This window comes from Apteryx mantelli, chromosome 4 (genome assembly GCF_036417845.1).
Source record: "Apteryx mantelli isolate bAptMan1 chromosome 4, bAptMan1.hap1, whole genome shotgun sequence".
Taxonomy (NCBI): Eukaryota; Metazoa; Chordata; class Aves; order Apterygiformes; family Apterygidae; genus Apteryx; species Apteryx mantelli.
In genome coordinates, this window is record NC_089981.1 from 39,163,062 (window position 1) to 39,178,968 (window position 15,907).

Below are 15,907 nucleotides of genomic sequence, written 5' to 3' on the forward strand. Positions count from 1 at the left end.
CTGAGAGGGTAGATTTAAGAGTGAAAACACATCACAGAATTCATGTTTAATTTTGCTATCTCAGATGTTACAAAGAGATATAAGGGGCAGCTTCCCAAGCATGAAATGTTATAATACAAAATATTATATATAAAGAAATACAATTTATCAAGAAGGGTTTGGGGTTTTTTTGTTGTTTGTTTGTTTTTTTGTAAGGGAGCAGTTTTGGAGGAGGAATAAGATCTGGGCATTTCACTTTCACAACTTCTTTATTTCTGAAGATCAAACAGCTAGGATGATAGTTTTAGGATAGTATCTTTACTAGGTTACCAAAGTCTTGATCTATTAGAGTTACTTCGCAGAAATATATAACTAACAGGGAGACAGAGACACTTGCACACTTACACATATAATACTATCTTAATTCTTCCCTTTCTGCCTCTTCAACTCAATAAACTGAAACACAGACACTTCCATCTGAACATGAGGAAAAACTTTTTCACTGTGAGGGTGACAGAGCACTGGAACAGGTTGCCCAGAGAGGTGGTGGAGTCTCCTTCTCTGGAGATATTCAAAAGCTGCCTGGATGCAATCCTGTGCAACGTGCTCTAGGTGAGCCTGCTTGAGCAGGGGGGTTGGACTAGATGATCTCCAGAGGTCCCTTCCAACCTCAGCGATTCTGTGATTCTGTGAAATCTTTTGTTGTTTTCTTTTAGCGAGGATTTCCAAATACAGCCACTCTCCTGGATAAAATTTACCCTGCAACCTCTTCAGAATCAAGACGGTATCACAATTTTGCCTTTTATGGAAAATTCAGGACTTTTTTTTCAAGATATTAAATAGAAAATGGAGCAGTGTGAAAAACTGCATATGAAATTACACAGACGCCCATACAAAGGGTAATAAAACAAAAATTCATAACAGATTGTTGATTCTCTGGGAAAAGCAGCCTGCTGCACATCCCTGGGATTGCTAGGCTACGCAGGGCAGGTAAGCTACCCTGCCTGGGACAGACGGCAGGAGACAGGACTGCACAGCGTGTTCTGGTACTTGCAGCTCTCCAGATGGAGGACGTCCCTCTATGGGTCACGGGATGAGCAGAGAGAGGTGCACCACAGAAAGAGGTGCAAAACAATAAGCCCACTCCCTAGTGGGCCTTTATATATGTACGTATATATTATACACATGTACATATACATACACGTATAATTACATAGACACACACACACATATGAATATGTACATACATGTATATTTATACTTATACCCAAGTACTAACATACCTATAGATAGACTAGCAAATAAAACTTTAAATCTAACTGGTTAACTTGGAAATTCAAGAAATTAAAACTGAGGTTCATTGACAACATGTGCCACCCATAAATTCCATCTTATATAACTATATTAAACATAATTTATATTTTCACCTATTTCTCAAAACACACAAAGCCAGATAGCACCAAAACAATTCTTCCCGACATCCTTAAGAAACATTAAAATAACAAATAACATGTACATCCTTTAAGATCGCTATTTGAGACTGGAGAGAACCATGGCAATCAGTAAACAAGACATCCTACTGATTCAGCAGTGCTTAGAACTGCAAAATAAAGAAAAATCATGGAAAACATTTCTTGTCAATGAAATGAACATCTGGCAATGAAACAAAACAGAAAAGAAACATGTCCAAACACCAGCTCATTAAAATAGAAGGGGGAAAAAAAGAAAAGGTTGAAGTAGTTTCAACTGCCTTATTCCCTGGAAACTCTGCCCAAGATCCTAAGGAGATCTGATTTAAACATTCAGAAAGTGTTTACTCTGAAGGTATCTTCCACAATGTGACAAAATCTCGACTGCTAAAGACACAGCTTATCCTGAACTCCATGTGAAAGACTGTCAATTCAGACATAGGAAAAGCAGCCTACAAGATTGATGAGCTATGAGATTTAATAGCAGCAACAGTGTAAAATAGTACACATTTCAAAGCAATATACATGAAAAGGCTATTTCTTTATCAAGCTTCATCTATAATTTGACAACAAATGGTCTTGCATGAGGATACTATTACCTTTTAAAGAGATCACACATTACAAGATTAATTTTCAGTAAAATTTTAGTAATTAAGTAATACCCAAGGGTTGTTATTAAAATCAGAATATTCATAAAATATTAAAACAAATTTCTTCAATGAATTAAGTGACAAGTAAATTGTCAAACCACTGTATATTCAATGGAAAACTACTTGATCTACCTAATTTTGATAAATAATCTAGTTTGGAAGAAAAACAGTATGTTTGGCTGTTAAAAATGAGGGTAAAATCACGTGAGATTAACACAACATAAAGAGGAGGTCCAAGTAAGGAAGTGAGTCACTGAAACAGTGTAATAAAACGTGTTCAAAATGAAGGACATCAGACCCACTTAAAAAGGTTATTTGAACTTATCTAAAAAAAATACTATCCTTGCCAATCATTAATCTGATGCAAATACCTTATGTGATGTTTTGCATGATTGGCAATGTAACCATGTTGCTTCTGTATTTAAAAGGCTGATCTCATCCAAATCCAGTTAGACAATTGAAGATGTTCCTTTCCTCAAATGGGAGTTATATTGAACCTAATTATTTTCAATAATGCAACCATTAAGATACACATTGGCACATGAAAATCTAGCTACAAATTCAGGAGTTAAAAATCCATCCTCTTTCCCATAGCCTTAGCTTTGTATTCGATAGGTAGTCCCATTAGATAAAGGAAATTACAGGGTATATAAAAATGCTTATGATCAAGTCTTCAGTATATGGACCTATATGATCCTGAGTTTCTATATTTTTCCTCCCCCCAAACCTTTATTTCAGGATACAGGAATTTTCTGCAGGAGACATCCCTGACTATTCTTACCAATATCTATTTTTCCTCCTTGTTTTATCTGGCATTTATTTCATGTTCTTTCATCTCTTGTTTCTGTGTTCATACCATTGTAAATGGAAGAAATAGAAAGTCATGGGGTTCTGCACACATTCATTTCTCCATTTGGCCTGCATCTATTTTTGACCTGGCTTCACTGTCTGGCAAAGAAGTTCTGTACAGTGTTTGACAGAATGTTAGAGAGATCTTGAGGCTTGTGCTGAAAAACGACCTAAAAAAAACATATTAGCTCTTCAGGAATACTAGAATTCTCCGCGAGACACCTTCAAACAATTTTCCTTCTGCACTACCCCTTGTCAAGCTGCCTCATAGCTTACAGCTGGACTGACGAGTCCCTTATCTTAGTAGGTCCACACTCTCTAGCACAGGTCCAAACACTCCTATTCTGTTCAACAGAGACCTGCGTATAATAACTGAAATGCACTGATAGCATACCTTCAAGAGGCATACCCCTTAAGACAAGCACAATTACAGGAAGCCTGGGGATACAGCTTTTAGTTGGCACTAAGACAATAGTTAGCACTAAGATAGTTAAAATTAAGATATTACTGATGAAAGAGCAATAGAAAAAACACCAAGTCCACGCTAGTTCCTTATGTTCAGTTTAGACTTTCACTCAAGTTTTACATCTCCTACTCATACAGAGTTTTTTGGGGGTCAGACTTCTCTAATAGTTTAGGTCAGCTCCCTGATGCTAAGAAAGGAGTGGCTTTGTAACAGTCTCTTTAAAAAACTCCAGAAGTACAGAAATTTGGACACAGAACACAACAATAGCATCTAGAAGACTAAGCTATAATCAAGATCCAGTTTCTCCAGCTAGACAAATTTATACTAGAAACAAGATACATCTGCTTAATAAAGGGGTAAGCAACTCCAGAACAATTTTCAAATGGATCCAAAAAGATCAGATCACAAGACTCAGATACAATTTTATGAATCTCATTTATCCATTATTGCAGGTTTCAAACAAGACAAAATGTTTTTCCTAGTTATGTTCCTGTTCAAGAAGAAAATTAGTTAATAGAAGTTCTGTAAACTGCACTATGGAGAAGGTCAGACTACACAATGACACTAATCTCTTCCAGTTCTATGATCTACGACCTATAAAATTGAATCAAAGACCACTGAATTAATTCAAAAACACTATTTTCTCTTTAGATGCCCTCAATTAAAGGCCTCCTATGTGGAAGGCTGGACCTGAAAGGCGGCTTCCAGGGGACAGGCTGCCTGCTTTCCCTTTCCGGCGACTTCAGTGGGAGCTAAGGATGTTCAGCACACCATGCAATCAGACATGAGGCTGCACAACGCTTGAGCCCTCAAAGCTGTACTTCAGTGAAAACAGAACTGCAATAGTCATTTATGCAGAGGTGAATTTCACTCACAGAGAGTAACCCAAAATCTTTACCACAAGTTCCAGTTTGGCTGAAACATTTCAAAATTCCAGCCTTTGAGGTTCTGAGGTATTTGCCTTGATGTCTGCTAATAGCATGACCTTTGATCTGCCTGTTTAGTTCAATGGCATTATCCTTTTCTGTATTTCACTGGAATTTTTGAGGATACTATAATCCACTCAATTACTTTCTTTTTTGGAAAGCACAAAATTAATCTTATCCATTTAGCAGCTTGATATACAAAAATACATTTCATTTTTGTCTCTGGTCATAGAGTCAATCATTTTTCCTACTGACCATACTTTAAGGCTTTACTTCTTTTTTTCCTAATGTAATGTTAGCAACACTTTTTGTTTGCTTGTTTTTTAATTCAGCAATCTGCAGTAGTTCCATGTACATGACCTCAGATTTTATTCCCCTGTATATTACTTCAGAGGTCTTAAGCCAGTAAAGGCTACTAAAAAAAACAACCAAAAAAACCCCCAAACTACTGCACTCGGTTTGGGTGACAGGACAAAAAGGACCACGCAGTCGAGCATACATACCCTTTAAGGACTTGGAAAGGTAGCTGACCCTACGTGATGATGAAATAGCTCGCTGATGATGGGAACAGTTAAAAAAAAGCACAATTCAGCTGCTGGATATAATGGTCCCAGTCTAGAGGGTGCAGAAAAGGTGAACGCGTTGCTCCCAAGTAGGAGCTAGGTAGAAGCCAAATTTGGGGGAAGCGTAAGCTGGGGGACCAAGAAACACTTCCAACCATTTCAGTCTGATTGTGAAGAACGGGGCAAGATCCAAACACGTACCAATTTTCCCCCTTGCTTCCACCCTTCCAAGCACACAACCTGCCTTCTCCAGGAGGAATATGGGGACATGCCAGTGAAGATGGGGACATGCGTGATGAGCACCCACTGCTCAGACCACAAAGCTCTCTCCCTAAACCAAAACTAACTCAAGTGCACTAAGATGGCCTGGGTTTATTGGGTAATATGGGTTTGTGGGTAAGACAGCCCACAGGTTTTCTTCTGCTCAATTAGGAGGTGGTTCTTGTTCAATCCATTAAAAAAAAAATCTAACAGGAGTGGCCAAGGCAAGCGTTGCCTACCTGGCAGGAAACAAGACACACTACAAGCTGGTTTACAAGACTAGGCCACATCATTCTGAAAACTACTTAACAATTACATATGTCATCATTTCTTTCCTTACTTTCCTGCTTAGAATTAATCATAACCTTAAAAAAACATAGGCAATGACTATGTACTGCATAACCTGCAATATGCTGCATCTAGTTTCACCTTAGATAGTTCAGAAGCTACGATTTACTGTCTGTATGATCTCCTAATACAGGAATATGCACAGAACTACACTGAACTTCAAAGGTCAACAAAAAAAAATCACCTTCTGAAAATGAAGTTTAAACTTTGAGATAATACTCTATAGTTACTACACAATTTTGTACTAATACATACACAGATACAATTTACTTGTGATCAAAGGGAAAAACAAAATTACTGTCCTACATTTCAGTAGATAATTACACTAACAGATAGTAATACCCAGTTTTCTAGTTTATTTGCTACTACATACCAAGACCGAGCATAAGACACGCTATTCCTTGGAACCCTTTGGACAGTAACAGGAAAACAACAACAACAACAACAAATTTATTTCATACCAATGAATATTTGTTTGACTGCAGCTCAGCTTAAAAGTCATTGGTGTGAAGTTTTCCTATGGTCATGAGAAGTAATTATTAGTTTAGGATAGGTATTTAAAACATAAACTAGATAAGGTAACATAGGATTATGACAATCTATCAAACGATACGCATTTAAAATGCTGACAATGAAGATCTCAGCACCACTGCCCTCAACACTAATGTTATCCTTTTTCCATTTTAAAATGCCCTATAGCATACAAAACAGGTTAAGTTACCCACATAACTCAAATGACAAATACACAGGGTTATAACACATGCTTGTGTCTCTTTTGCTTCTATTAAGTAACATGAGATAAAAATAGAACAAGTCACTGCATGCTGCTAATGGTTCTGTGGATTTTAAAGTCTTCTGATTTACTGCCCGTTCTTGTTTCTGCTTCTACCATTCTAAATAAGATTTCTTCTAACTTAGAAAATATTCTGCAGGCATTTGAGGTATGAAAATCAAATTGCTAACTGGTTCTCAAGAAACAAAATAAATAAATAAATAAACAAATAGAATATTCATTGGGTTGGATAGCATTTAATAAAAATACTTGCAGCTGAAAAAGCAAGAATGCTGACCTCAATCACTCTGATCTAATTTAAGAAAATAGGTTAGAAAAGCAAGTTTACCACAAACCTGCTAATATCCTTGTCTTTTAAAAGATTTGTTTTGCTTATTCTCTAATAAAATGCATGTTTCTTAAAATGTTTACAGCCACAATTCCAATAGAAATAAATACTTTTACTCATGCTTGAAACGTGTTTTATTTAAAAGCAATCACCCAGTTCAGAATATGTATATTTTAAAGGATAAGCCTACTATGTTAGCAGACTTTCAATATAAAAAAAAAATCTGTGTGAAAGCACAGACAAATCATCACATACACATATCTCTGCATAATTATAGAGGAATACAGGAACCCTGACTTGAAGCCTAGCAACAGTATCCAAGTATTGGTTAGTTTGCTAATCAACTACCAAAAATTCACACACCAGCTCAATGTGTTTCATTTTTCAAAAGCAAAAAACAAACAAAAATAAAGCAAAAAATCTATTGCTTCTAGCTTCAAAGCTGCTGAAGGACAAGATGTACAATATAAAACAAACCTTGTTCACTTGAAGAAGAACAACCCATGTCATTTAATCCATCTGAAATTTCATCTCATCACAGAAAACCAAGGCAAAAGAGAGTTAAAAATAGGTTATCCAAGTCAAAGGATTACCAGCTTGCAGCATACTTAATGTCTGCATATCTGTATCTAATGAAAGCTTCAATATTCTTATATGTATAATTGTTTTTTGTACCTCCATCCTATAGAAGCCATAGTAAATTCTGTATAGCAAATGCTTCCCAAATCTGCTGTGCTCATTAACTCACAGACAGCTGCAGGCTGGATGAAAACAATCAGGGATTAACTTTTCTATTCATCACATCTTTTAATCCATTACTTTCTCTTAGTTTGCAATAAATAAATGCATAAAGTTATACAAATGAATAATATGCTGTCACTAGTTTAAAAAATGACGTTTACAAAGGGGTATTAGGGTTTTTTAACAATAGGTAACTGCTGTGCAATACCTTAGGAGCATATATAAGGTCTTCCTCAAAGCAGAAAAGATGATGAAACAATATAGTGATAAAGCTGCAAGATAGTTCTGGGTTCCAAGGACTCTCAGAAATAAGTAATAATTAAAATGAGCTGCTCCGATGTTGTTATTATTCCTTAAAAAGCTAATTTGGGGACATGATGACTTCAAATAATCTGAGGAGCTGCACTGAGTATTTCATACTCTTGTAGGACAAGTTTCTAGGTATCTTATGGCAATAGCTTTTCCTGCTTTACAAAAAATATTATTTTAATTTGTTTCAAATAGGATTACTTTTAAAATGATAATAGTAATTTTCTTTCACCTTTTGAACATCCATCAAGAAAACAAAAGGGATTCCCTGATGTTTAAAACCTTATTTAAAAAACTAAATACAATGAAATGTGGATCTTATTTTTAATCTCTTATTGATATCTTTTTTACTCTCCTCTGAATCCTTTATCTCTTACACATTATCCGGCCTTTCAAAACGGCACCATCCCTGTTAGAAATATGAGTAATGTAAACTTTCCCTATTAGTGAGAGCAAGGTTTCCTTTATTGTACTAAGCCACAGAAACCATTTGTAAGGCTTTTCTTTTTTATTTTGTTTCTGAAAAAATGGCAGCACCAAGTCAAAAAGCAGTACTCTCCCGTGTAAGTCTAAGAGTCATGAAAATATTAAGCTGGTTTGGATGCAAGGTCTCCCCCTCCCATGGACCACCCTTTGCTTTGTCGCAAGCTTCCTCTGCTACGTCTTCCAAGACGACAGAGGGTTGAACCCAAGCAGACCGAGGCTTTCCCCAGAGCGCAGGAATACCAGCGAGGTAGGATGGCCGTAGTACCCGCTTCGCAGTGGAAGTGCTGCTGCTCAGTGCTGTCTCAGGGCACATCTACCAGACCTGACCTCTCCAGATAGTTTTGAACCCTGAAGGGCATTTTTTGTCTTGAAACCCACTCAGCTTCACCAGCAGAGTGGCCTCTGCAACCCCATTTTAGGTGGCTGAGGCGCTTTCCTGGAGAACTCCTCTCTGTTTTCCCAGGCAACTAGACAGGGACTCCTTGGATTGCTCAGGTTGCCAATGGCACCTACAGCTTCCTCTTTTGGATTCGATCCTGATTTCATTTTGCTGCTGTTAAGGGAAACAGACAGAATTTGGCGCTCTGACTGAACATACATCCTCCCACTGGCTCTACACAGAGGCTCTAATCTGGCTAGATCTGTGCGCAATGAGCAGACATTGCACACTTTATGAGAACATCCCCCTTTCCTCAGTCAGATGTCACATTGCTCCGGCAGATGAAACACAGGTCATCATTTTGGCCTGTTTTGGCTCTAAAATAAATATTTTTAGATTTTCTTCAGTCTACAATATAGACATTAAGTCTTACAATTTTTGCCAAGAAGCTTACTTTATATATGCTTAGTTTTCAGTATTTCAGCAAATCTGCCGAATACAATTGCTTCAGGAATAATAATTAGAAGCTTATTTGATAATGTTACATTATCAACATAAGAAAAGATCCTACCCCTATGAAAATTCTGCACTGAGCAACAAGAGAGCACTTTCTTGACGGCTGTACTACAGTACCTCATTTTCACAGGAGATCTGAGCAAGCTAAGGTAAGCAGCACTGCTCTGTAATTAAAAAAAATGAAGAGCAATCAGGGGGATTGGATCCATAGAGTTTTGTACTTCTAGAGGAACAAAGATTTAGTAGTTCTGCTGCAAATTAACATTCTGTACTGCTAGAGGATACCCTGGTCATTTTCCACTTGAGCTGCTTCTCTATCATCTTTAACAATAGGGTTATTCTTGGTGGTTTTTTTTAAAAAGGACACCTTACTAAAGCACAGAATTGGGCCTCTTAACTTAACAGGCCGGACTTTGTGTACGGCTTAAAATGGTATCCTACTCTAAAAGCCTACGAAATATAACTGGCAGGCAAAAGTGGAATGGAAAATAAGTGATATAACCAGCACTTAAGTGCGTATGTTTATTTATGTAGAGCTCTTGTGGACCACTGCATTGAGACTACCTCTTGGTGCTGTTGGCACATCGCGGACTCATCCCGTTACTGCCTAGGCAGCAATACCCTCGTGCTGCGCAAAGGTCGAGCTGTAATCACTATCACCAAACACAGCAGTTCATTCATGGCAACGCATGGCACAGGACCATGACTCATAAGCATCACATTAGTGCTGTTAGATCCTCATAATTGCAGTTTTGGCAACATTACTTGAAACAGCTTTGTGACTACTGACAAACTGGAAGACACCCACATAATACCTTCTGCATTGAAAGTACAAGCGACTTCCTACTGCAGTAGTTTGGGACAACAACATTATCTAAGAATAATGTTAATTAGCACATGTCAAAACAGATGGACTCTGATAGTGTAGTTCCTCACTATGTAAGATTAGAGATCTTAAGCAAATATTCATTTCCATATTTCACATGCTTCAGTTTGAGAAATCCAAAAACTAGTTTCTGTTACCAGATAAAAAACTGCTCTTGAAATTACTAAGTTAGGTACAGCCTCCCACTGCTATCACCAGTTAAAATTTTCCCATTCTTAAGATGACACACCCAGGAAAGAATAGGTAGATTCCTTCTTAAAAAAAAAAAAAAAAAAAAAAAAAAATGCATGGAGGTGCATATTAGGCTTGCATTTTAAAAGTATCTGTAGCAGAAGATATTGAATGAAGAACACTACAGGTTAGAACTTTGTTCTTGAAAGGTTTCAGACCTAATGTGGATCTTTTTCCAGCACATTTGTAACAGCTGGAGAACCCTGCCAAATGCACACATATTTAACATTTGATTTCCAACTCGTCTGACATGGTTAGTGAAACACATGTATTTAAGCAAAAGCTCAAAAATACACTAAACCTAAATTCTAGATGGATAAATCTGAACCCATTATCCCTGTAAAAAAAGATTATTTTTCTCCCTGCGTTCTGTTGTAATTCAAAGAGAATGCATACATACCTTTTTCTTACCCTGTAAAATCAAACACAATAAAAAATACAAACACCTTTTTCTCATCATAAAAATAGGAGTTAAAAATCTCTCCAACACCATCCCCTCCTGTCAGTGAATGCTGTTGTGAATAATTGTGAAAATCATTGCCAAGCTTACTATTAAACCATTGAACTGCCTGTCATCTACCAGTTAAAATCTGGAAGGCCCCCCCGCCCAAAGTTGCATATATTCCAAAGAATTTCCCAAAGTTGTAAATCATTAAATAGGTCTAAAATAATTACAGAATACAAAATAATTACAATTATTAAATGAGTCTAAATTAATAATAACAAGGTTTAATAAACCAGTTCAAAATCAAAGTGTTCTCTAACAGAAAATAGTCTCCAATGTTTTCTGAGGGATGAAAGATGAAATATTCCTCAAGAGACTTCCTAACATGATCTATCCTTCTTACCTTCATGAGGATACTACTCTAGCTCTTTACTATTCCTTCCCACTATATTGCCTCTGGGCTCTGAGAGGGTGTGTTACTCAAATGATGCATGTTGGAACACATCCAAAACTACATGAATATAGCACATAGCCAGAAGAGCATGATAAGTAAAAGCCAAGTTGTTAAACTTTAAATGCTGACATTGTTCTGCATGTTCATCACCACACTAGCTGCCAGGATTTCTGCTCGGGATACTGTTTTTCATTTCTTTCATTTGGGAGACATTCCAGAAATAAACATTTTGATGTCTTTACTTTTCTTTAAGTAATAAATGTTAAGAGATAAATGCCCTTCGCAATTTAATTAGCTGTGAAGACATTACATCAGGTAATGCTTACTCCTTAAAACCAACCTACCAATTTAATTAGTTATGTTTAATCCAACACCACAGTGTAACAAATCTATCTTGCAAAAGTGCAAGCAAATCATGGAAGCACCAATATTTCCATTTTTCAGTGGAAAAATGAAGGCATCAGGAAAATTGAGAGAATCTTTCCAAAGAAGATATTTTCTCATCATTTTTCCGGAAATCACTAAATCATACAGAAACTTTGTATGATAGCCAGAAATATTAAGTTCTGCATAATGCCTCAGCCACAAGACTATCATTCCTTTCTCAGACTGATTCTCATCCATTTACTTTTTAACCATGTTCCAGTTTCTCACACACCTTGATGTGACTTGGAAACACCACTGTTCATGGTGGAAGGAAAAGGTGCGCAGAACTGGTCAGTCAAAAAATTAATGACATTAATGTCAAAGTGGTTCCAGGCACATGTCTGCTTTCAATCCTGAGGTTACTGTTTGTAAGTGTACTGTAAGCATTCTTATACTTCACTGCTACTTATAGCATAAGCGTATGTATAATCAATACTAACAAGTCATTCCTTTACTAGCCTTTTTTCTTTCATTGTTCACAACTACTTTTAAGAAAACAAAATCCATGAGGAAAAATATAATACTGTGCATTGTTCTGCGTGCAATACTTGTTCTGCACTAGTGCTACATGCAAGCCAAAATGTCTAGCATGGCACGAATACAGGTGAACATTTAAATCTACCCGATCGTTTCCTTTCATTTCAACATCTTCGCCCTTAGTCATACATAAACAGTAGTAAGATGCTTGCCATATTACAAATAGCTGGTTCATTTTAGTTAATTTTTTACATCAGAATTGTTTATAGACACAGAAGGAAGACATATTACATGGAAAGTAACTATTCCACCACATTAAGTAAAAACCTTCCACACTCACTATGAACTTTTATGCAAACGTATGAACTTTTATGCCAAACTTCCATGCCGTGTCCTCGGTTCTGTTCACACATACTTGATACGAGAATTCACACTACCTTGCAGAACTTTTACCTATACTCCTGCAGAGCATAAACGATTAGGAAGGGAAAGGGAAAGGAGGCCTTAATCCAGAGCAATTCTTCTACAGTCTTGGGTTCTATGTGAGCTGGGATAGTTTTCCACATAAATTAAGTGTTATTAAGTCACAGACATGCCCACTGAGTTAAATCAGTGTACACGACTATACAGACCCTCCTATTTCAGAAAGAGTGCTTCTTTAGTTCAACTTAAGGACGTTCCTGCAGAACTTCAGTTAACTTGAATTAAAGCATTTTAATTAAATTGTTTAGTAATCACTTTATCAAACTGTTCTTTTTTTAATGGCAGAACACTCCATGTGAAAAGATCTTTATAAAGCCTTAAGGTTTTTTCTCAAAGGCCCCTTAATGCCTGTCACAGAGAACTGCTCTAGACTTCACCTCAGCCCCTCACACAAACCTCAGTGAGAGGATATTGTTTTATGGATATGGATAGACAGTTTCTGCCATATATGAATTCAATTCCACACAAGCCTCTTTCTTTATGATCTTCTTCTGACAAGTTATACTTACTTGAGAGCTGCTTCGGGCTGATGCCATAGTGCAAAACAGCCCGCATGAAGAGCCAATTTAGCTCTTCTGGGTGTATGTGTATGATCTGTTACAAACTGGCACATTCATACTCATAAAACATCTATAACTCTGTTGTGTTACTTATCAAATTTTCTTTTTCAAAGTATATTTAGAAAACAATGCAGCTTTTTCCCTTATCTTCCTTTTTAAATAAGAATTACTTTAAAAATCTTCCTGTAACAATAGTACCATCAGCCCCATTGTCACATCTCACGTAAAATCAGATTTAACTTATCTTTGTAAAATCACAGTTTAAACATGAATTCTAATTTATTTTCAGTGTTTGTAAGTATTTTGCTTACCAATATCAGCTTCCCTGTGATTCTTGATATATTCAGCAAGCTCAAAATTTCCTGCTATTATAGCCACCTGAAAGATTGTAAAATAGTTACAGTTAAAATATTGCCATCATTTATTAATCAGGAAAATATGTACATTACCTCATTGACAAGTACCATACAAATCTATTTTCATTAAGCAAAATAAAGTAGCAGTTTGTTTATTTCTTGGACATTTCCACTTCTATTCAGCAGCTACTACATACTTGCAATATTTTCTGAAACATATTATTACGTATAAATATTACAATCCATCAGTAAGAAGCACTGTACGGTAAACAAGTAACTGGGGGACAGAGAACAGTCTGAAAAGGATCAGGACGTCTCAGGAGACTGTGCAGAACTGCAGAGCCCTTCAGGCTGCGGCAGTCCAAATCAGTGCTGAACGTTACATCTGCCATCCCCAAAGCTGGCAGGGCTATGCTGCTGTATGCCGCGTGCTCCAGGAGCGGACTCTGCCAGGTACCCAACTCTGACATTTAGGAGATTATCTCCCATTAATTGCTCCTGTCCTGCCCTGACTCAAACAAGCAAAGAAGAACTGCAATGCAATGAACACCAGATAACCAGAGAAGTACCACCAAAACCCACAAGTATTCAGATACCACTAAGACACCAAAAAGGACTAAGAAAGAGGAACTGGGAATGGTTATGTGCTTGTCTATATTTAAAGTATTTTCATAAATATAATTTTAAAATAAAAAATCATTTTCTTTTTTATTTGTTTCCTAATTGTTGAACACAGACGTAAAACTATCTATTCTGAATTCTAACCTAAATGCACTTAAAACAAGAAACTTCTCCATTAGCTATGAGGAAAGAGATTTGCTTATATCCTTGATGTCTCTGCCCTTTTTCTCCTTCTCCTAATATTGCCATAAATATTCACCAATTCCCTTTTCTAGGTCCATTTTACAGCTTTATATTTCTTACAGCAGTTCTTCCCCCTGGTGGCCACTGTGGTTTTTCTAATGCTGGGAAAAGTGAGAGGCTGGACTCATCTTTCTCACAGAATATTCTGCATATACTGGATGCAAACAAAAATGATAATTCAATTAAGGACCCCCCTTGGTCTAGGGCTACTGTCGACCATGAGAAATGGTGGCCAGCTTGAAAACTCAGAGAACTTTGAGCTGATGATCAAGAAAGAAGAGTTTATCAGCTGGCTCGTACTACTCCACAAATCTCAGGGATGAAGAATAACAAAAACAAAGACTGAAGTGATTAAATGTTCTCAGGGAGAGGTATAAAGTACAATGCTAATGTAATGTTTTTTTAAAGTAACAATCATGAAACCTTATTTTCTTTCACTCAACACAGCAAAGTTCTTTAAATGGTCCTATTAACATGGAAATCCTCAAAAAATGAAGACTTTCTACATGAGTGGCAAGCTACAGATATAAAACTTTGAGTATTATCTGTGTAAAACAAAAAGTATTAAATTCTGCTCTAAATGGTAGACTCAGAGCAGGCTTAAATATCGAGTCATAACCATTTCATCAACTTTATCTAAAAATAAAATAATTACATTTTCTGTGCTTTTAGTTCAGCCTAGATTATTTACACCATGCTTCATTTTGCTACTAGTGTTCATGTGTGACTCAAAGTGGACTGTGATACCATATATCCTATTGCAGCACTGGAAGAGTCTCATTAAAGCGCAGGTCTGTGAAGACTGACTGCTGCAGGGATGAGTGAGCTGTCTTAGAAAAAAGAACTCATTGCAATACTCCTAAATAAAACTAGATGGGGGGTTTTGAAAGTCAGATTATCACATTCTTTTCCCAACTCTACAGTTCTCCTGATGACTTCATTTTAAAGCATTTCTTTAGACCCGAGATGCCCTTTATATTAGTCCTCCTGCTTCAAGCCATAACTTATAAAGCCTTTCTGAAAGCAGCCCTGAAAAGCTTTGTAGTAGGCAGCAAATTTAAACGGGTGGTTTCAACCACAGTGAGGTAATCTCCATTTTATCTTTTGGTCCTAAACCAGCAACAATTGGTTTAAAGAGAGACGGGCTGATGTAGGTTAAGCTGTAAAGTCTACTGGCTAGTAAAATATAAGCCTTCAAACAAATTACTATGTTTTAAGCAAAATACAATATGAGAATGGCCTTTCTAGATTACCTAGTAAAGCTTAAAGCAAATGGCTGAACATAGCATTTATCATGTTTATGCCCTGAATCCAAGTTTTCCCCAAATTTTTGATTTTACTGTTTTTCAGGCTTTTTCTTTGAAATTGTTTCTAATTTCATTACAAAATTCCATCCAACATAAACTATTCAGTAATCATTTGCTTCTTATTTAAGTGACTATACATCATGACAGAAACTCTGTTCCATGTTTGCACAGCACCTAGCAGTTATACTCAACACCTACATATTTGTGTTTTAAAAAGATCTTCAGTGGACAGTTACAGGCATGGCATGTGCAACATAAACATTTCTGTCCTTAAAATAATTGAGCCAAATTTAGTATCACCGTACTTACTGGTGATATTCATGTAATTCATCTTCTCATTACAATATTAAAAGTA

At 36.6% G+C, this 15,907-nt stretch overlaps 1 protein-coding gene across 1 annotated transcript in view; it reads right to left on the reverse strand.

The window, feature by feature from the left end:
• Positions 1–15,907, reverse strand: part of SHANK2 (SH3 and multiple ankyrin repeat domains 2) — a 328,166-nt gene that overhangs the window by 255,891 nt on the left and 56,368 nt on the right. The window contains exon 10 of the mRNA XM_067296273.1: positions 13,337–13,403. Coding sequence (XP_067152374.1) covers positions 13,337–13,403 — 67 coding nt within the window. The remainder of the gene's footprint in view (positions 1–13,336; positions 13,404–15,907) is intronic.